General features: G+C 38.8%; 1 protein-coding gene and 1 non-coding gene across 2 annotated transcripts in view; both read left to right on the top strand.

Annotated features, from left to right (window-relative positions):
- GIPC2 (GIPC PDZ domain containing family member 2) overlaps positions 1 to 22432 on the top strand; it is a 99603-nt gene that overhangs the window by 12031 nt on the left and 65140 nt on the right. The window contains 1 exon segment of the mRNA NM_001080279.1: positions 17682 to 17867. Coding sequence (NP_001073748.1) covers positions 17682 to 17867 — 186 coding nt within the window.
- Positions 2494 to 2566, top strand: TRNAG-CCC (transfer RNA glycine (anticodon CCC)). The gene has a single exon. It is a non-coding gene; the product is annotated as a tRNA-Gly (tRNA).

The raw sequence follows: 22432 nt of genomic DNA, 5'->3' as shown, positions 1-22432 counted from the left end.
GTTTCACTTAGCATAATACTCTCCAGGTCTATCCATATTGCTGAAGTGGCAAAATTTTTTTCTTTATGGCCGAGTAGTATTCCACTGTATGTATATACCACACCACCTTTGTCTATTCACATTTAGGTTGTTTCCATTTTTTGGCAATTGTAATTAATGCTTCTGTGAATTTTGGTGTACATCTAAAGGTGTTCCTTGAAACTATTTATTCAGTAAAGCAACTAACAAATAGTTTTGGGCTAGATACTTGCCAAGGTAAAGAAAAGAGGAAGCCAACTGAGAATGGATGACTGCCACTGTTTCTCTGTATTGTGATCCAAAAACTGCTTCTTTTTCTCACTGTCTTAGAAACTCTAGCTTTTCTGTTTGGGGTGTACTGAGTACTCTGAAGTTTTGGTGATTAAAATGTGGAGTAGAAAGTTGAAGCTTGGACATGGCTAATACCAGGGAGGTCCTATGGCTTCTACAGATAAGTGAAAGGGTAGAAAGGATCTTAGATCTTGTCAGTGATAGAATATTTGCCTTTTAGGGATGTATTTGGATCCAATTAGTAGTGGCTAAGAGGCTCAAGAACACTAGCACTCCAGAAAGTGCATCTGCTATTGTATAAAAATTTCCATGGAGATAATCAAAGCACACATAGAGGAAAAGTTCCAACCTTAAAAAAAAAGGCTAAAATCTAGGATCTATATCTCAGTCTGTAAAAGTCACAGGTTCTTAAGTTACAGTGTTAACTTTAAGTGGTCTTACAGGGATACACAGTAACAAGATTGAAGAAATAATAATTCTGTATCCATTCTTAGAACAATTTGCATAGCCATATGTTGCATTAAGTAGTAGTGTTTGTGTGATTGGCATTAACAACCTGTTCTTCATGATCTAGGGCCAGAATGTAACTTGATCTAGGGCCAGAATGTAACTTAAACCTTCTCACATCTGATACTAACAATGTGTTCTGGGTATAGTTAAATATTAGGTACTGGTCATGATTTGTTACTCCCTTTCTCCTTTTGTATTCTTTATACTTCCTGCTTCCTATCTTAATTTTCCTGCCTTTTTGTAAAGCTAAGTGGGGGAGGGAAGCACAGCTTGAGCATTGAGAAGGGAGTTATTGTTGAACACCTATCATTACTACTTAACCTGTGCTATTTTGTCTGAAATAGCAGTTCTTAACAGCACTCCCAGAAATGACTGTGATTGATAGATGAGGCAATGGTAGCTCAGAACAAAAATAAACTACTCAAATCATGTAGTCCAAAGAGATATCTTTTATCTTATGTTTGTCAAACTCCCAGCTCATGCTCTTTCCTTTATACAAGTGGTTCTTAATCTTACTGGACCCAAAGTTCCCCTGTAATAACAAATATTTTGCGGCATCACTTTTACTTATCCTGAAATAAATATTTAAACAATAACATCTACCTATGTATATAAAACTTTAAAAATTAATATATTCCTTAACAGTAATACTAGAAACAAATATGGATTTCAATGCAAATACTTGGGAAAACTATCTTAGAAGACATAATGAAGCAGTCAGTTGCTTGTATCTATACTTAATAGCTAATCAGTTTAGTTCAGTTCAGTTGCTCAGTCGTGTCCGATTCTTTGTGACCTCATGAATCGCAGCATGCCAGGCCTCCCTGTCCATCACCAACTCCTGGAGTTCACTCAGACTCACGTCCATTGAGTCAGTGATGCCATCCAGCCATCTCATCCTCTGTCGTCCCCTTCTCCTCCTGCCCCCAATCCTCCCAGCATCAGAATCTTTTCTGATGAGTCAACTCTTTGCATTAGGTGGCCAAAGTACTGGAGTTTCAGCTTTAGCATCATTCCTTCCAAAGAATGAACTAGTTGGATCTCCTTGCAGTCCGAGGGACTCTCAGGAGTCTTCTCCAACACCACAGTTCAAAAGCATCAATTCTTCGGCACTCAGCCTTCTTCACAGTCCAACTCTCACATCCATACATGACCACTGGAAAAACCATAGCCTTGACTAGACGGACCTTTGTGGCCAAAGTAATGTCTCTGCTTTTCAATATGCTGTCTAGGTTGATCATAACTTTCCTTCCAAGGAGTAAGCATCTTTTAATTTCATGGCTGCAGTCACCATCTGCAGTGATTAATTTAAAAAGAATAGAACAATAGAAATAAGACAGGAATATTTTGATTCTATGTTATCTTTTGCTCTCTTAAATATTTGTAGATATTTGTAGAACTATTTAACAATAATAGGAGCAGCTGATATGTTTTATGTTAAATTCAAATAACATGGACACAGTGACTTGACTTTCTGAGATGAACAACTCTTGATAAGGTTCTATGCAAATAAGAAAGGCTTTCTTTGGTTTACGTGGTAATTGCAGTCCAGGAAAACTCATAACAAAGCCTACTTTATCTGTAACACAGAGGATCTAGGTTTTAATCATTATGTATATATTCTCTTCCCGACATGAATCTCTAGTAGGACATTTGAAAATCATGCAGGGGACTTCCCTGGTGGTCCAGTAGCTAAGACTCTGTACTCCCAATGCAGGGGGCCCAGGTTCAATCCCTGGTCAGGGAACTAGATCCTGCATGCAACTAAGACTCAGCACAGCCAAAAAGAAAAAAAAAGAGAGAGAGAGAAAATCATGCAGAATGCCAAACAGCTCTTCACTGAGCTGAACCTCTCTGAGATTAGACTTCATGCAGTATCCTTACCTCATCCTCTACCTCTCCCAGTGCCAGTGGTGTCACATCATCATTGTAACAACCAAAAAAGCTCCCACAACATTTCAAATAGTTTTCCAGTATCACCTCACCCACCCACTGGCAACATTGCTTTATGCCAGTTTGCTGGAGGTTAAGCACTTGCTCTGTGCTGTGCAGCTAGGCAGTAAAGGAGGGGGCAGTGGGCAAAATGGGAAAGCAACAGGAAGGGAGAAACAGTAGAAAGGCCTCCTGTTTTACATTTTTAGTTTTAGGATCAGTCTTATCGGACTGTAATTATACGGAGTGAAACATGGATAGTTAAATTTGTGAGATTCCAAGCTTTTGCAATAGCTCAAAGCTACGTATCTGCTGTGGCTATTTCACAGGCTTGTAGGATCCTGTGATAGATAGTCAGGGTGGCATGACAGCAATGCTTTAGGTCAGTCTAATGAGGAGGTGGTTTCTGGGTAGGATGGTATACCCTGAGTTTGGTGCCTAGAGATGCCACCGAGGAGCTTCAATTTGCTCACCTGGAAAATTGAGTAATGCAATCGAACCTGGAAAATATACAAATAATGCCTGCCTTATAGGAGTGTTGTTAGAACTGAATGAAATAGCATATTAGGTATCTAGAACAATGATTCAATAAATGTTAGTTCTTATTCCTTCTTTTCCTCAAAAAAGATGCTTTTTAGGCAATTTTTTGACTAATCTTTTGTAATTTTTTCCTTTTAATTTTTCTATTCTAGACCTGTACAGTTTCATTCTCCTACTTTTTGCCTAATCCCAGAAAGTGTGGAAAGCAAATTTAAAAGTTTGTCTCTATACATGATCCTCAAACTAAGCTATCTCAGTATGGAATTCTATGTTACAGCAACTAACGTGGACTCTTGTGAGAAGGGCTTCTTCAATAAAGCTTAGTGTAAACCTAATAAACTATTTCAGTCAACAAAAATCTCAGTTAAACTTGAAATATTAAATATATTAATTTATTCAGAATTATTTTGCATTGCATTATCGATGCTTGTTTCTCTTGAGCCAAAAAATAACTCTGTAGGAATACCCATATTTCTTTTTGTCATATCTCTAGATATACCTGTGACAGAATTTTCCTCAGCATGGAATTCTAAATTATTCTACTCTCTTTTGCCACAGAACACTTAGAGCTCATTTTCAACTCTCCCCATGTTTGTTAAGACTCATAGAATCTTAATTGTGCTTCAATCATGGACACTGACTTCCAAGAAGCTTCTGGGTAAGATTACTTAGGTGCTAAAGGATAGAGGAAGAACTCTACCATTACTTTACTTCAACATGCAAATCACATGTTTTTCCTTTTATCTCATGTTGTCTGGTCTTATCATCCTGAAAAGGAAGCGTGCTTATTTGATCAGCTTAATAGAAGAAGTATTATAAATAGATGGCTAGGGAACTTATATTTCCTACCCAGACACTTCACAGAGTGAAAAGGAAGGTATTAATAATTACTCTGGGACAACAGGGGTAAACTAGGACTCAGAGTCCCTCTAATTATAGAAAAGGAAAAAAAAAAAGGTGACGTGAGAAAGTTTATTGTACATTTGCTAATTAAGCACCCACAAGTCAAGCCAGTTTCCCAGGCAGTAAGGAAGGTTTTGAATGGTAGGGATTTAGGGACGGTGTGGGGAGAGGAGGGTGTAGGGATAAAAATAGAAGCAGGTAGTGAAGGTACAGTGTCAGCACTAAGCTTGAAGCCAGGAGACTCTGGTACTGCCTGTCCTGGCTCTGGCCTGCTGACACATTCTTGGGAGTTGAGGACGGAACCCTGCAGCAGCCTGCCAGCTTCTTCGGGAAGTTTCCTGGCCCTGTGGGGTCCTCCTCCCCTCTTCTCTAACTCCTCCCTCTACCCCAGTCCCAGGAGTCCCACGGGCAGGAAGGGCAGGAATGTTGGCCAGCAGAGGGTGGGAAGAAGCTGCTTCGTGATGGGGCGGGGTGGGAGCGGGTCATAAACAACTCTGGAGCAAAGGTGAGAGGCTCTAGCTGGGGTTGTGACTAAGTGTCTCCAATGCTATGACAGGATTCTATTCCTGGCAGCTCCTCTCCATGTCTTCCCAGTCTCTCTTCTTGGCGCTGTCTACCCGTGGGGTGGGAGGTGGCTCAAAATTGAGCAACCCAAGCCTAGAAGAATTTTTACACACTCTCCCTTGCATCTCACCGGCCCTACCCATGGGTGAGGTTTTCTGTGCATCTCAAGCCTTCTAATGAATAAGGGTCTAAGGTGGTCAATAAGTTGCCTCCACTCCCTCACCCAGCCCCTAGTCACCTCTCATCGAGGGAACCCCATAGTACATTTTCCTTTGTCTCCTCTTGCCCTGTCACTCTGCAGTATATTTTTCTAATGTCTTTCAGGTGTCCTAGTTTAGAATAAAAATCAATTGCAATTTTTCTGTCTTCTCAAGATGTTTACAGTTTCTTGCATGGCCCATTTTCTTCATAAAGCGCTTGTCTCTTTCCGTCAGGATCATATCCTCTCATCACTCTGTTTTGACCCCTGGTGGCTCCCCATGCTTGCTTCCCAGTTTTCCATGATTTATTTGGATGGGTTTTTTGTTTTGTTTTTGTTTGGCCATGCTGCAGGGCTTGTGGTCTTTTAGTCCCCTGACCAGCAATTGAACCCGGGCCCTCAGCAGTGAACATACAAAGTCCTAACCACTGGACTGCCAGGGAATTAATTCCCTTGGGTGGTTTTGAAATATCACATACCTCACAGATATTTCATTGTAAGTGTTACAAGTCTGCTTCCTGGTTGATATGAATGTGGTAATACATGAGCATTTTGCCAAACAAATTTCAAAATTTTGTTTAAGGACCTGTTGGGGATCAAATAGCTATTTTTTTTTTTAATTCATGTTTGTATATTTAGTAAACTGGAAAGTTTAGTCATAGGTCTCTTTACTAATAATTATAATTTAATATCTCACAAACTGCTACATTCTTGGATGTAAAACATCTCGTTATAGTTTCTCCTTCCCATTTGAGGTTCTCTTGCATCTTAAGTGTCAAACAAGAGGAAGCTTTTAAGAGGATAAGTGGTTTAGAACCTGGAAAATTTGAGACAGCACCTGACATAGGGAATATTGGTGATTTATGATGTCTTTCAAATTGGCACGTAACCTTGCAGCATTATTATACTAGGCTAAAGCTCAGATATCTCCTCTGACCTGAAGCATATTGTGGAAGAGGATAGATATATATAGCTATCCATGTTTGATTTATCTTACTCGTTGCTTTAGTGTCTATGTAATATCCACAAAGGCAAGACTAAAACTTATTGCTATTCTTTTAACCTTTTCATATGTTTCAAGAATTGGTTTGAGATTATCAAGGACTTTCTTTGATAACATAGTTGCTTTGATTAGATTTCATTAACAAAGTAAAATGTTTGTTTGGTTACTCTGGGAAGTCATTTCATAGATTAAAACATGTGACTTGATTTTCCTTTTTTGCGGGGTAGGGAATAAAATTATTTTTGTCACATTATTTTGTCCATTAAAAAAAAATGGGGAAAAACAGTGGTTGTACCAGGGAAAGAACAGTACAAAGGATGAATCACCTTTTATTTAAGAAGCCACTGCTGACCCAGGACAGCTAATTTAGAAGTGAATCATTTATAGAAAGTTCTACATAGTTCTAGGCAGGGCTTTGTACAATATCCTTATGAAGGTCTAAAATAGAGCATACAGTATCAGGTTTCTAAATATCTGTCTTGTTGCCAATTTTATATCTTTGAGAAACTGAAACTTTTTTCTAGATGACTGTAGCCATTGTCAAGGTGAAGGCAAAGATATCATATTTATAAAATGATATATATTAAAAAAAACAAATCTTTAGAAATTTATTACATGTGTTATACTGAGAAAATAACAGATCTTAAATATCCATTTAATTCCATTCATTTCTTTAGGTTACGGTCAGTTTTAAAATAAACTGGAAGAAATAATTTAAAATGACATATTAAGTCAAACAATGTATTAATAGTAAAAAAAATTATTTGTCTGTGTTGGGTCTTAGTTGTAGCATGCAGAATCTTTGGTTGCGGCCTGCAGAACCTATCAGTTTCCTGATCAACAATTGAACCTGGGCCCTCTGCACTGGAAGAGTGGAGTCTTAGCCACTGGACCACCAGGGAATTCCCTGTATTAGTATTTTGATATTAATCAAATATATTAGGTGGTTAATAACAATATTTTGATTGATATTTTATTTTTTAATACATTTGATTCTTAAAATCCAATTACAAAAGCTCCTTTTTGTAAGCTACCTTAACTCATTTTTTTAAAAAATTAAAAAACATATTTATTTATTTGGCTGCATGAAGTCTTAGTTGCAGCATGTAGGATCTAGTTCCATGACCAGGGATCTAACCCCAAGCCCCCTGCATTGGGAGCATGGAGTTTTAGCCACTGGACCATCAGGTTAGTTCCTTAACTCTTTTAAAGAAGTGGGTGGTTTATTAAATAAACAGTATATTTGGCTCCATGTAGAGCAAAAACTTTGTAGTCTCTGCCTTTTAGGAGTTTTAGGTTTAAAGCTGAATTTATATTTACATCACAGCTATGGTATCATGGCTTAGAAAAAGCACAAAAGTCTGAATTCCAGTTTTGACTCTGTCATTCACTAGCTATGTGACTTTAGACAAATCATATAAGGGGTGTTGAGCTTTTTTTTTTTTCCTTCTGCATAGGGTGTAGTGATGCCTGCACTTATGACCTGATGCTCTGAGCTAATGGATTAGCTGAGCTAATGCTTTAGGAAGTGATCAGTAACTTGGATCTCTCTGTGCAGATATTAGGTATGAGAGAGGCAATATTGTAGGGGAAAGAGCTTAGGGTTGGATAACCAGGGCTGAAGTTACATGTGCACCAAATACTACTTAATCACAAACTGTTTTTATCTCTCTAAATATTTATGTTCTCATCTGTAAAATATTTATGTTCTCATCTGTTCTCATCTCTTTAAATATTTACATTCTCACATCCTATGTTCTCATGAGATAAAAATCTCATCTCATTCTATGCCTCTCACATAGAATTGTCATAGGATGAAATGAGGTAGTATGTGGAAATGCCTGGTACACATAAGTGATCAATTAGTGTTTCTGAGATGTTAATTTTTATTTACTTTGTTCTTCCAGACCTCTATCTTCCCAGTTCTTTCACTTTTACAGTGGTCTACTAGAGCTGGGAGCCAGTCTCCAAACTGTGTAGAGCTGAGAGGGATGGGCAGGTGTCCCAGTCATGAATGTCATTGAAGAATTGTTTGAGTTCTAGAAGTTCCTTGGTACAACACATCTACCAAATATTTTGGGGAATCACGTAGAATAAGACACTCAGTTTTTGGAAATAGTTTTGAGTAATATAATTCTGTCACTGACGTGGCTATAGTTTCTTTTGTTCAAGCACTCAGGATAAGTGGGTTATCTTTTTTATTCAATAATTATGCTTAGTTTCAGGTTGTTTTTAATTCTTGCTATTTTAAAGGCAATTGACTAGATGGAAATACAGTCTTTTTTCTCTTTTTGGGAAAAAGTCTGTGAGGTTTAGATAATAGCCTAAATAGTTCTGTCTGAGAACAGCCCAGAAGAACCTTAGTCATTAACAAAGAAAACATAATCCAAGTGGTTTTCTTGTGTACAAAGATGGTGGTATTAACTCTGGATGAAAGTATGGTTAATTACTAGGTTTAGTATTATTATGTACTTTCTCGTCTTTATTTTCTGTAATGACATTGGCTGATATTTCTATAATGCTTATTTTAGAAAAATATAGAGTTATCAAGGTTCTTGGTAGATTGAGGTGTAGGAAAGTAGTTGTATTAAAGTATTTGGTAACACTGTTATTTTAGATAATCACAGGAGGTAACTGTTTTAGTTGCTTATGTTTAAAATCACATTCCCAAATACTGAAACACGAGCCATATAAGCCCATAATTTCTTCCAGAGATTTTGGAACATGTGGAATCTTGGGCCAACTCAGTTCCTGTTTAAGGAAGGCATTAAACAAAAAGTTGGAAATGGACTTCCTGGAGTTTTAAAAATGAATCTGATGTGTTTCTGGAGAGATTTGTGATCTGTGGGCCAGAATATCTTTTGAAACACTAATGGCAAATGATTTATTTAAATGTATTCACAAGGCATACTTATGGAATATATAATGGCACCACCAGAGAAAAAGTAATATTATTTTATATTAATGGCTCTATACAGTAGTTCAGACTCTTATCATCCTAGCCATATTGAGTTTCTAGGGTGAATAATCATAACCATGTGATAAGAACTGAAAAATAGGAATTGAAATATAAAAGCATGGTAAAAAAAATGGTCATAAGTTACACTCAACAAAAAAAGTTGAAGGATACTGTAATTTATGGGAGAAAATGAAGTCCATCCTGGTTATGACATTAAAAAGGAGCAAATCTAATTTTTAGGAAAAATAATGCAATTTAAGAAGCTGTCAAATGTAGGTGTAAATATTATTCAAGGAGCACCTGTATTTCAGGGATAATACTAATAATAACCTTTAGAAGCACTTTTATGTATACTCTCTTACTGAGTTTTAGTAATAGCTGTGTGATATAGACCAAGCTTTCCTAATGCCAGGATGTCCATGAAGACCAAGAAGGTCAAATGACTGAACTCGTGAGAGAACAGAATTGGGACTAGATGTGGGTCTTTTACCCCTTAACCCACTGTTTCCTTCTTTTGTTTACTGCTATTTTTTTCTTTCTTTTTCATAACCATTCCAAGTATAACATAGCTCCTTTCTAGATATCTGTTTTGCTGATATTGGAGTAAGGGAAGGCTTTACTTTGTGCCTGAAATTTTTGAGAGGATATGAAATTATAGGATAAGAATGCATAACACTTCAATGCCTAGCATTTCATTGCATAACACTTCAATTCATAACAATTACATAACACTTCTATGTATTAAAGGAAACACAATTCACCATAGACCTCAGAGTTGCCTTTTTTTTTTTTTTCAGGCTAAAATGAGATAGGTAGAAAGAACTTTTAAACTGTGAATTATAAGGAGATCCTGTAGGCTAGTGGTTAGGATTCTGTGCTTTCAGTGCCTTGGCCCAGGTTCAGTCCCTGGTTGGGAAACTGAGGTCCTACAAGTGGTGTGGTGAGGCCAAAAACAAAACAAAAAAGCCCCCTGTGAGTTATGAAGACACAAAAAATACCCCCAATTAAAATAAATAAATTTATATTAAAAAAATAATTCTATCAGTTAGAAATCTGTTAGCCCGGAATTGGTTGGTGAAATTATTGGCTTCTGGGATAGGACTGTATATCAGACAGGATTTTTTCAGCTACAAGTAGCACAGAGCTAGTTAAACTGCCTAAGACAACTTGTTTTACTTACGAGAGATATTGTGGTTGCCAGAGCTGGTTATCAGAGCAACTCACCAATGTCAAGGACCTAGGTTCATTCCAAATCTTTGCCTTTCTTGGTGTTGATCTCTTCCTCAGTTAGTAGTAAGGTGGTGGTGGAAGATCACATACAGGTAAGGGTACCTACAGGGGCAGAGGGGATGGTTGTCTTACTGTGTTTGCTTCTTAGGAATGAAAAGATACTTCTCTGAAGCTTCCTGGACTTCCTCCCATGTCCTGTTGGCCAGGATTGGGCCACATGCTTACTCCTGTCACTGCTTTACTAGTTTGAGCCTTATGTCTGTAACGGAGGAGGTGAATTTTCCTCCAAAGCACATAGAAGGTGTAAAAGTGAAGTCACTCAGTCGTGTCCAACTCTGTAACCCATGGACTGCAACTCACCAGGCTCCTCTGTCCATGGGATTTTCCAGGCAAGGATACTGGAGTGCTTTGCCATTTCCTTCTCCATTTCCTTCCCCTTGACCCAGGGGTCAAACCTGGGTCTCCTGCACTGCAGGCGGATTCTTTACTGACTGAGCTACCAGGGAGGCACTTCATACCTGTTATCTGAATATTACGTTAGGAGGGGAAGCGGGTAACAGCTTCCAGTGCCCATTACTGAATGTCTTCAGGTGAGACGGGATCTAGAGGCTGTACCCTTCTGCATGTGTCGGCTTTATCCCCAGGGTCAGTCTTCTAATGTTGAAGTGACAGCTGCAGTTAGTCACATCAGAGCGGGAGAGATACCTTTCTAGGAGCTTCTGTGGAGAAGAAGATTCCTTCCCCAGAAATCTTAACAAATCCTTTCTTGTATCTTTTAAAAATAATTTTATTTGTTTGGCTGCCCTGAGTCTTAGTTTCGACATATGGGATCTTCTATCTTTAGTTGCAGCATGTGAGATCTAGTTCTGTGACCAGGGATCAAACCCGGGCAGCCTGCCTTGGGAGTATAGAGTCTTAGCTACTGGGCCACCAGGAAAGTCCCTCTTCTTTGTATCTTACTGGCCTAAGTTGGATTATGAATTAGTCATTAACTGATTTAAACCTAATCATGATTCATTTCTGATGGAACTGAGGGTGGGGTCACTCATCCCCAAGTTACCATATGGCTTAAAATAGGGAGTGAAAGGGCATTTAATTGAAGGGGCAGGGGAACGGGTACTGTAGATGTTGATGTCCAGCACAATAACAATTTAAGGCTCTCCGTCTGGCCCCAAACGGCCGTGGCTTTCTCCTTGCCTTAAGCTGTCTCTCCTATAAATCAGTGACAGGCATGCAGTAAGACAAATATGACAATAAGATGAATTCCTACCTGCCAGAAGTTTACAAAGCAGCACATGGTAAGTTCCACAAGAAATGTATAAAATTTGATAGGTGTATAGAAGATGAAGTAATAGCATTAGCCGAGGGTGTTGTTAGAAAATGTTGTTTAGCTAGACTTTATTGGATGGGGAAGATTTTGATAAATATAGACTAGATTTAGAAGTCGAGTTTCAGCCATGGCATTTTTGGCCAAAGGAACGACATGTATAGATATATGGAGATGGGAAAAATACAAAGTATAAAATTATTAAAGACAAAAAAAATTGTTAAAGACATGGGATTCTGCTGGGGTCCAGCCCCGGCTGATCCAGGGTATTCGAAGCGGGGACGGCATCGGCGAGGATCAGGATACAATAGCTTCAGTTAGATATTAATTAGAGATGTAAAGAGTAATAGAATGAGGATAGCTCAGTAGGAAAATTCAGTGGAGAAAAGAGGCTGAGTAGCTTGGTTTACATGGGAGACCAATAAAACTTCAAGACAAGAAGCTTGCATCACTTACGTAGGCCGCAGGCATCCTTCCGTTCTCCCGAAGGAGAGGAGACACTGAGGCCTCCCCCGTCGGATCTTAGAAGCCCAGGCATAATTAGTAAGCATGGCGGGTTCCGCACTCCAGATGGAGACTCAGCCAGAGTGAGAGAGAGAGAGAGCGACATGGGGAGACCAGTCTTTTGAGGAACTGATCCCAATTCTTTATTTTCCATGGTCTACTTTTATACACTGAGATGTTATGCAAAAATCACGCGGGGTCAGCAGTCCTGACTTTTATCAAAGTCAGGTGCTTCATACAAATGTATACAGAGGTCTTAGGGGTGTTACATCATCTTCTGGCCAGGGGGCCTGCTGACAATTTATGACCCTGTCCTTGTGACAGCGGTCAGTCAACCAGGACACTTATTTCTCCAGGGGTGATTATTCTTAAAACAGACGCCACCCAAATAAAGTTACACTCCTATAGGGTGAGGGTAGAGTGGGTTTTAGTTAAGGAAAGAATTTACTTAGCCTAAGGTCTAATGTGATTTATATTAAAGGTTAATACTTATTTCTTCTATATATTCATTAATGTGTGTAAGGGCAGGGGATATGGAGACTTCGCAACAAACATTGGCTCAACAAATGAAAAACCCTTCACCAATACAATTTCTAATCAGCCCATTATACTTATACTAATAGTTTTCTAACTTTTCTAAGGAACCTGTTTTTAGAAGGTTTAAAGCATCTCATGCCTCTCATGGTTGGGAGGCTGTGAACAATCACATGTGGCCGGACAAGCCTGTCAGGCAGGCTAGAGAACCTTCAGAGGAGTTTGTAGGTTGAAACACTCTTGTCACGCCCAGGAGTTTTTATTAACTGGAGCTCTAAGTTAACTCCTTCTCCGAAAGAGGTGGTGGGGGACAGCCCCCCGTAAAGTCAGAGGTGTAGGTGAGAGCACAGAGTAGTAAAGTAGGCAGGCTCTGGTTATGTGGGTAGATGCTCGAGGATTTCCAGGGGGACTCCTGAGGCTTGATCCCACCTTTGCGTATGTTGAGCCTCCTTCCTCATGACCTTTGCCATGGGCCGAGTGCCTCACTCTGGCCCCCAACAGGATTCTAGAACAAAGCTGCTCAATGGTAGCTGCAGTGTTCTTGCCTGGAGAATCCCAGGGACGGTGGAGCCTGGTGGGCTTCCGTCTATGGGGTCGCACAGAGTTGGACACGACTGAAGCAACTTAGCAGCAGCTAAGTTGATCCTTGGGTCAGGGAGATCCCCTGGAGAAGGCAATTGCAACCCATTCCAGTATTCTTGCCTGGAGAATTCTATGGACAGAGGAGCCTGCTGAGCCCCAGTCTGTGGGGTCACAAAGAGTCAGATGCAAAAGGGTAAACATATGTTAGATCTTAAAAACTTATTAAAAATGTAACTCTCAATTTCATTTTTAAAATAAATGATTAGATGTTGAAATGATATTTTGGATATATGGGGTTAGTTTCACCTATATCTTTTGTTGATGTGATTTTTTTAGAAAATTTAAAATTATGGTGCTTGTGTTACATTTCTATTGGGTAGTACTGCTTTAGGGAGAAGGCAATGGCAACCCACTCCAGTAGTCTTGCCTGGAAAATCCCATGGACGGAGGAGCCTGGTAGGCTGCAGTCTATGGGGTTGCTAAGAGCTGAACACGACTGAGTGACTTCACTTTCACTTTTCACTTTCCTGCATTGGAGAAGGAAATGGCAACCCACTCCAGTGTTCTTGCCTGGAGAATCCCAGGGACGGGGCAGCCTGGTGGGCTGCCGTCTATGGGGTCGAACAGAGTCGGACACGACTAAAGCGACTTAGCAGCAGCAGCATCAGCAGCAGTACTGCTTTAGAAAGTGAAATAGTCATAAGTACTCCATCAAGCTTATGAAAATTGGCAATGGTGTTGATAAAACACCAAATATAGATACCCCAGAAGATGTTAAGGATTTCATTTTACAATAAAAATCATCAGAAAGGTACTTCTAATGGTTGGATAATTTTCCTCATATAGTACCTTACTCTGAGTTTACTTTCCTTTGATTTAATTTGTTTCACCAGAGAGTATAAAAAATGATGTTAACTACCATGTTGTCCTGACTTTTACCTAGTATATCTCTGGAAGCGAGTATTTCTTAGAAGAGCATTGAATCTATAACTGCTTCAGTGTTTCTTTTCTTTTATTTTTTTCCCCTTTCTTTTGACATCAAACATTATAGTGCTAATTGGATAAAGTCATAATTTTCTCATCCACAAAATGAGGTTAATAAAACTTAGTACATAGGTTGGTTTTATTAAATGAAGTAAGTGAATATGCAGAAAATGCCATTAGGATATCAACTGAGCAGGGCACTGTATTAAGCTTCATAGGAGAGAGAAAGATGACTAAGATCTCATCTCTGAGTCAGGGTGACAAATACATGTTACACCAATTGGACTTGAAGGGAAGGTGACTCAGACACTCAAATGAGGTGCTAGATTTAAATGATGTGAGAGAAGTAGAAAGAGTGATTCCACCCAGGCAGTCACATCCCTGCAGAGTCTGAATAAACAAGAGCATGGGGATAAGGTGGGTGCATGGGTGGCAGGCTTTTTAGATTTTGGATTGCAGGAAATGTCTGAATGGAGATAGGAAAGTTCACAATATGTATGAGATTCCTTTTTTTATTGTTTTAAATCTCTAAGACTCTTAATATATTGTAACTGGATTATGTTGCCCCACTGTATGTCAGTGGATCATTGCCTAGCCTGGGAGTCTCTTGTGTACGAGGGCTGGTCCTAGTCATCTTTGTACATCTAGTATGCACCACAGAACTTGGCAAAAAGCACCTGTCCAATAGAGGATTGTGAGTAGATGAATGAGCATGAACTTTCCAGCATTTAGAGAGTCATATATCACTTTTTTACTTTTCAGTTCAAAATACAGTATCTATGAGGAGTCTTTGAATCTCTAGACCTTTATGACATATAGATGTATTCACTGATAAGTTGTGCATTGAGATGGTGTGAGTGATAGGATTTTTTCTTTCCTTGAGGGACTAATATAAAGCCACAAAGTTTCAGTTACCTGCTGCTACAGAGGGCTCTTCCTCCACCTCCCAGGGACCATGACATTTCTGCTGATTTTCAACACAACCTTCTGTGGAACTCCATTCCATGGCTTTACGCCTTCCAGGAAAGAAACCCTGATGCCTTGTCTGCCAACTGCTGGCTGCCCGGAGCGGAACATAATTCTGTCTTGGAGGAAGCATAATGGGGAAGGGTTATACCTAACAGGAAATCTAGTATTTACTTTGCAGTGAAGTACATGAAAAGATTGAAAGAAAGGATGCAGCTTAGCAACTAGATGTTCACTTTGTGTGGGATTTCCTTTGGGGGCCTTTTTCCCCTACCCTATTTTATCATCGTTATGTTTTAATGTTTTATTTCCTGTCTACTCAGTAAGTTGCTTTATTAGTGGTGGTTGGATCTACTATGAACACCATTTAACGATTCACTGGAAAAAGAATAAGGAGAAAACTTCTACTCACTTTCCATCATTTTTAGAAAGGAAGTGAGAAAAGCTGTTTTCTATGCATACTACTTCTCCCTTTTATCCATTAATAATCAATTTTGTTAGTGGACTAATTAATACTACTGACTTCACAATTGGAGTAAGAAATTGGGGCCATTATTGGCCTAAATGACTTCTTGTCACTCCCCACCTTGAATAATAAAAATTTAACACCAGCAAATATTTGCAAAGAGTAACTATAAAGCCAAATGTATTATGTCCTCACTGGGACACAAAGGGTTACGTTAAAGGTCCAGCAGTTATTAGCACAGCTCACCAAAGACCTGGGTGAGAAAAGGAAAGGGCAGGGGCAGCAATTCTTGCTTGCAGACACTGATCCTTCGTACCCTTCGGCCTCTTCCTTGTCCTCATCACTAGCTCCTTTCATGTACCTCTGGGATTTGATCAGGCCTTTGATGAACATGCTGGACCTCTAACTGTAGAGCAGAGAGAGCTGTTCCAATTCAGACATATGTTAGTAGGGCTTAAAAGCCATTTAACAGGTAGTAATAGTGCAGTTTTTGAACTCCCAGAGGTTTATGGGTGTTTATGGTTTAAAGCTCAAGCAGGGAAATCAGAAATGGTGTGAAACTCAGAGAGGTAGAGAGAGGGTTGGAAGTTGAGAGCTGAGGCCAAGGCTCAGGAATGGCAATATCTATGGCAAATGTTACTTGATAACAAAAGGTACAATTTTTCACTTAGTCATTTTGGTATAAAAAAGCTGCATTAAAACATCTTTGGTATACAGAAGGTACTCAGTAAATATTTATTGAACTTAATCTTTAAACCAATGGCATGTTTTTTAAATTTTTAAAAAATATGTCTATTTATTGGCTGCACCAAGTCTTAGTTGCATCACACGGGATCTTTGACCTTTGTTACAGCGTGAAGGATCTTTAGTTGTGGTGTTCAAACTCTCAGTTGTAGCATGTGGGTAGTTCCCTGATCAGGAATCGACCGTGACCCCTGCATTGGGATCAAAGTCTTAGCCACTGGACCACTAGGCAAGTCCCCAGAGGCATATTCTTAACCCTCCTTCTCCTCTTCCATTTTGTAGTTGGGCCCCACAAATTACTGAAATTATGGTTGGCAAGCTTGAGTAGCATTGCAGATTTTAGCAAAATAAATTGTATTTTTTAAGGAAAATGAGGTCAAACAAAGACTTGGTAAATGTAAGAAGTCCCTTTACAACCTCCACACAACTTCTACCATCCTGTGTATCTAAGTTGCATTAGCCTCTCCAGCCCTCACTCAGTTCCTCCATTTTTAGACCCAAGGGATTGGACTAGTCCTCAAGGTCCATTTTAGACATGTTTTAAACAATTTTTTAAAAAATGACTTCATTCACCGTTTACTTTTTTCAAGCACAAAAATACAAGATCAATAAAATTTTCCTTATTTAAAAAAACTTATGAGTTTTCCAAAATAGTGTTGCCTCTATTTTCACTGTGTTGTACATATCATGACCTTTGGGAACACGGCCTTTGATGTCAGCATTGTAAATAACAGGTAACAAAGCAATGTAAACCTCTTTGAAGTTGGTGAGAACTCATCTTGAATCCTGGCTCTGACAAGTACTATCTTTGTGACCTTAGGCAAATAACTTACTCTCACCAAGGCTCAATTTCCTTATTGGTAATACGAAGATGATAATGTATTTAAAAAGCTGTTGTGAGGATTAAATATAATAATGGATATAAATTGCTCAACACAGAGCCTGGCCTGCAGGAAACACGCAATTCATATTACCTAATGTTAATGACCAGAGAAGGCAATGGCACCCCACTCCAATACTCTAATACTCCCACTCCAGTACTCTTGCCTGGAAAATCCCATGGACGGAGGAGCCTGGTAGGCTGCAGTCCATGGGGTCACACAGAGTTGGACACGACTGAGCAACTTCACTTTCAGTTTTCACTTTCATGTATTGGAGAAGGAAATGGCAACCTACTCCAGTGTTCTTGCCTGGAGAATCCCAGGGATGGGGGAGCCTGGTGGGCTGCCGTCTATGGAGTCGCACAGTCGGACACGACTGAAGCGACTTAGCAGCAGCAGCAGCAATGTTAATGATATAACTGCTGGCATTGTAAATTGTAGACTATTTCACTGACATTGTAAATTGAAGTATTGATTGAGTAAACTAATGATCAGAATGTTTTCCTGATGGAAACTGACTTAAAATATTTCTTTTTCTTTGCAGATCTTATATTGCACTTTAAACACACCTAAAGTTGACATGGGAAAACTCTTGGGAGCACAAATAGGTCTTGAAGATTTCATATTTGCCCACATAAAAGGGATCAAAAAAGAAGTGAATGTGTACAAATCTGAGGATTCACTTGGTCTCACTATTACAGATAATGGTGCTGGCTATGCTTTTATAAAGGTAAGTATTTAAACAAAACAAAACAAAAACAACTGTGTGACTTAACTGAGGGTAAAACTTAAGAAAATTTACCAGGTCAAAGAAAGTTTGAAATGATCTTTAGAGTGAGAACTAATTCAGTAGGAATGGATGGAGTGGTAATGTTTCCTTTAAAAACTGTTTCAAAGACACCATTCTTTTGTTTACCCTTTCCTTGAATTTTTTCCCCTTCAGTTTAAACTTCCTCTAGGATTTTGCATTTACAGACGAGGAAAGCCTGGCCCTGGTGCCTACTCATCCATATGGGCTCTTGTACATCTGTAAGCTCATCATCTGGTGACTTCCATGTTGATTTCCATTGATTTAGTGTTATTTCCAAGTGCATATTTATTTGGCCACCTATTTTAAACAGGCTCTTTAAAAATTTCTAAACTATGTACAGTTGATTCTTGAACAACATGTTTGAACTGTTGGGTTCATCTATATGCAGATTTTGTTCAGTAGGAAATGTTATACTATAACAGTTTATGCTATGCTAAGTCACTTCAGTAGTGTCCAACTCTATGCGACCCCATAGATGGCAGCCCACCAGGCTCCCCCGTCCCTGGGATTCTCCAGGCAAGAACACTGGAGTGGGTTGCCATTTCCTTCTCCAATGCAGGAAAGTGAAAAGTGAAAATAAAGTCGCTCAGTTGTGTCTGACTCTTAGAGACCCCATGGACTGTAGCCCACCTCTATAACAGTCTAAGGTTGGTTAAATCTGTGGATGTGGAACTGTGAATATGGGGAACTGCTGACATGCTGGGATTTTGTACAGGGACTTTTCATTGAACAAAGGGTCAGCACCCCTAGCCCCTGCATTGTTCAAGGGTCAGTTGTAATTACTTTATCTAAATACAAAGAGCAATATAGAACTGCAAAGGCAAGAAAAGGAAGTTTGAAATGGTATGAAAAACTTTTAAGAACTGGAGTGGTAAAAAGATTCATCTCTTAAATAACAATTCTATTATTATAATAAGTAGTTTTTTTTTTTTGCTGGGGTGGAAGGGACATAGGGCTTGTGAGATCTTAATTCCTCCAAATTGTGAGTCCCTGTAGTGAAAGCTCTGAGTCCTAACCACTGGACTGCCAGGGGATTCCCTGTAATGAGTAATTGTAGCACTGACTGTTACTGAATGCGTCTCAGGCATGTTGCATACATTTTCTCATTTAATGCTTACAATTCTATTTGATACCATGTTTCCTTTTTAATTACTTAAAAAATATTTGGCTGCTCTGGTTATTAGTCACAGCATGTGGGATCTAGTTCCTTGATGAGATCAAACCTGGGGCCCCTGCATTGGGAGCATGCAGTCAGCCCCTGGACCACCAGGGAAGTCTCTTGATTACTTTTTTGTTGAGGTGTAACAGATATAAACCTTTAATGAATGTTCACAGATCTGTGTAAATACCGCCCAGAGCAAGGGAAATTTCATTTCTACCACCTAGAAGGCTCCCTTGTTCTCCTTCTCTGTCAATACCCTTCCCCAACAAAGGTAGCCATTAGTTTGACCTCTATCACCATAGTTTTGCTTATTCCTGAACTTCATATAAGTGAAATCACATATTACTTACTCTACTGTTTCTGGATTTTGCTCAACATGTCTATGAGGTTCATCTCTGGGTAGGCGCTATTATCAACTTATTATTTTATAGACATAGAAACAGGTTTGGGATGGTTAAGCAGCTTGCCCAAAGTTATGCAGCTAGACAAATTCAGGATTTGAATCCAAGCTATCTGATTCCAGAGCTGGCGGTCCTAACCACTGAGCAAAGAATTACTAATGAAGTTTCTTCATACTTTTTTTTTGTCCAAACAAAATAAAAAATTTTGCTGATGCGTCGTCATCGTTGAAAAAAACTAGCCTTAGGGAAATTATCCTCTTAACTGTGAATAGTGCTTTATTTAACTTCCCACTTGATAGAACGGCTATTTTTAGCTCTGCAAAAGATATGACTCTGCTGAAGGTTGAGTGGGTGACCAAATGGAAAATCTGTGAGTTGGGAAAGTCATGTGGGATTATCTGGGGGAAGCTCAGGACATGAGGCACATGGAGCAATGCCTTTCTAATGTCAGCAGGGAAGGGCTTGGAAGTTTTGCAAACACGCATGGAGTTTTTAGATCTTAGCCTCTGATGTCCAGAGCTGTGTTTCTATTTTTTTATGCCTCTTCAAACATGTGCCTGCCTCAGAGTACTAGTCACTAGCTCCATGGAGACAGAGAACATGGTGTCAAAGAGAAAGTGGAGTCTAAGCCAAACCTCTGGCTTATAGTTCAACTTAGAAGAGAGATGAATATCATACTGCATAAAAGATTGATGTGTTTTTTTAAAAGTTAAGAGGGGATGATTTCAAACTTCTTGAAAGTTGTAATAATACAAAGAACTCATACGATACCCTTTACTCAAAAAAAATTTTGCCATTTGTCATATTTGCTTAATTCTCTTTCATGTATATATATATGAACACACTCAAATCTATATGTAAATTTTCCTGAGCCATAGGAATAAGCAGAATGCACATATAATATCTCTTTATTCCTTAATAATTTAAAAATGTAGTTTTTAAGAACAAAGATATTCTCTTCAATATACCTACAGTATAGCTATAAAATTAAAAAAATCTAATAGTGATACAAAACTCCCAAACTAATCTAATGTTCATATTGCAGTTTTTATCAGTTGTCCTAATAATGTATTTTTCCTGGTATAATTCCGATCCAGGATCATGTATTTTATTTAGTTATCATGTCTTTTTAGTGGTCTTTAATCTAGAACATGGAGAAGGCAATGGCACCACACTCCAGTACTCTTGCCTGGAAAATCCCATGGACGGAGGAGCCTGGTAGGCTGCAGTCCATGGGGTCGCTAAGAGTCGGACACGACTGAGCGACTTCACTTTCACTTTTCACTTTCATGCATTGGAGAAGGAAATGGCAACCCACTCCAGTGTTCTTGCCTGGAGAATCCCAGGGATGGTGGAGCCTGGTGGGCTGCCGTCTATGGGGTTGCACAGAGTTGGACACGACTGAAGCGACTTAGCAGCAGCAATCTAGAACAATTCCTCAGCCTTTTATAGGATGTCCCTTAACGTGGACTTTTCTGATGTCTCTTCATGTTGTGAAAGAGGTTATTGTGCATTTTTGGCATGAAAAGTAAATAAGTGATGTTGTGTCCTCAGTGTATTACGTCAGAAGGTGCATTTTATTGGTTTGTCTCAATATTCATGATGTTAATTTTTGTCCCTTGTGTACTCAGTGTCTGCCAGTCTTATTCACTGCAAAGTGATGTTTTCCTTTGTAATATCTGTGGGGAGATACCTTGAGATTATGTATATATCTTGTTCTCTTACTTGCACCCCACAGATTTAGCATCTATTGATAAGTCTTGCCTGACTCATTTGCAAAATGGTGATTTTTATAATTTCATCATTTCCTATATTTCTTTAAAACATTCTAAGAAAGCATGCTACTTATTTATTATCTATTAGCAATATGGTACATGCTTAATTTCTCAGTCATGTCTGACTCTTTTGTGACCCTTGGAGCTCCTCTGTCCATGGGATTTTTCAGGCAAGAATATTGAAGTGGGTTGTTAATTTAAAAAAGTCACCTACTAGCAATGGACACATGATTTTTTAAAATTAATCTTTATTGCTATGCAGTTGATTTACAATGTTGTTCTAGTTTCTGCTATACAGCAAAATGAATCAGCAAAATGTATACATACACATTTATCCACTCTTTCTTACATTCTTTTTCCGTGTACGTTATTACAGAGTATTGAGTAGAGTTCCCTGTGGATACAGTAGGTCCTTAGCAGTTATGTATTTTTTGTATAGTAGTGTGTATAGGACACATGATTTCTCATTCAGTGGGTTCATTACAATCATTTTTTTTATTTTTATTTTTTAAATTTTATTTTATTTTTAAACTTTACAATATTGTATTGGTTTTGCCAAACATCATTTATTTTGATGCTCAAATTTCCTGAGGTTTGGTCTGCAGGAGTCCCATCCAGACAGCTCTTGTATCCTTTTGACCTGCCTCCCATAATTTTATTGAGCAGTTCCTTCTTTTCTGGTACAACAAGATGTTCTAAACTCATCTTTTATCTTCTTTTCTCCAGACTGAAAATCAGCCATGTGTTCAAGGAACTCTTTTGTTTGTTTGTTTTCAGTGAGAACTGGTATTTCAAAATCAAGATCTGAATGCTGGTTGCATGCATTCATTGCTACCAGTGTGTCACTGTTTTAGATCCTTTCAGGTGCCATATAAGAGGTTCAAAACATGTATTTTAGAAATTATGAATTCATAATTATGCCTTCAGTTCTAATCCTGCCTCACAGTGTTCTTCCTTGGCTTCCCAACTGAAATATTTACTTTCAAAATTATTGAAATATTTACTCATTTCCTTAGTTCTGTAATATGCACAAAACAGTTTCAGAATTGCTATATATTTGTACTCTGAAAAATGAACCTATTAAGAGTTCAAGATTTGTAGGGACTTCCCTGGTGGTCCAGTGGTTAAGACTCTGCACGAATTCAG

The sequence above is a fragment of the Bos taurus genome, chromosome 3 (assembly GCF_002263795.3).
Source record: "Bos taurus isolate L1 Dominette 01449 registration number 42190680 breed Hereford chromosome 3, ARS-UCD2.0, whole genome shotgun sequence".
Taxonomy (NCBI): Eukaryota; Metazoa; Chordata; class Mammalia; order Artiodactyla; family Bovidae; genus Bos; species Bos taurus.
This window is presented reverse-complemented; position numbering and strand designations above follow the sequence as displayed.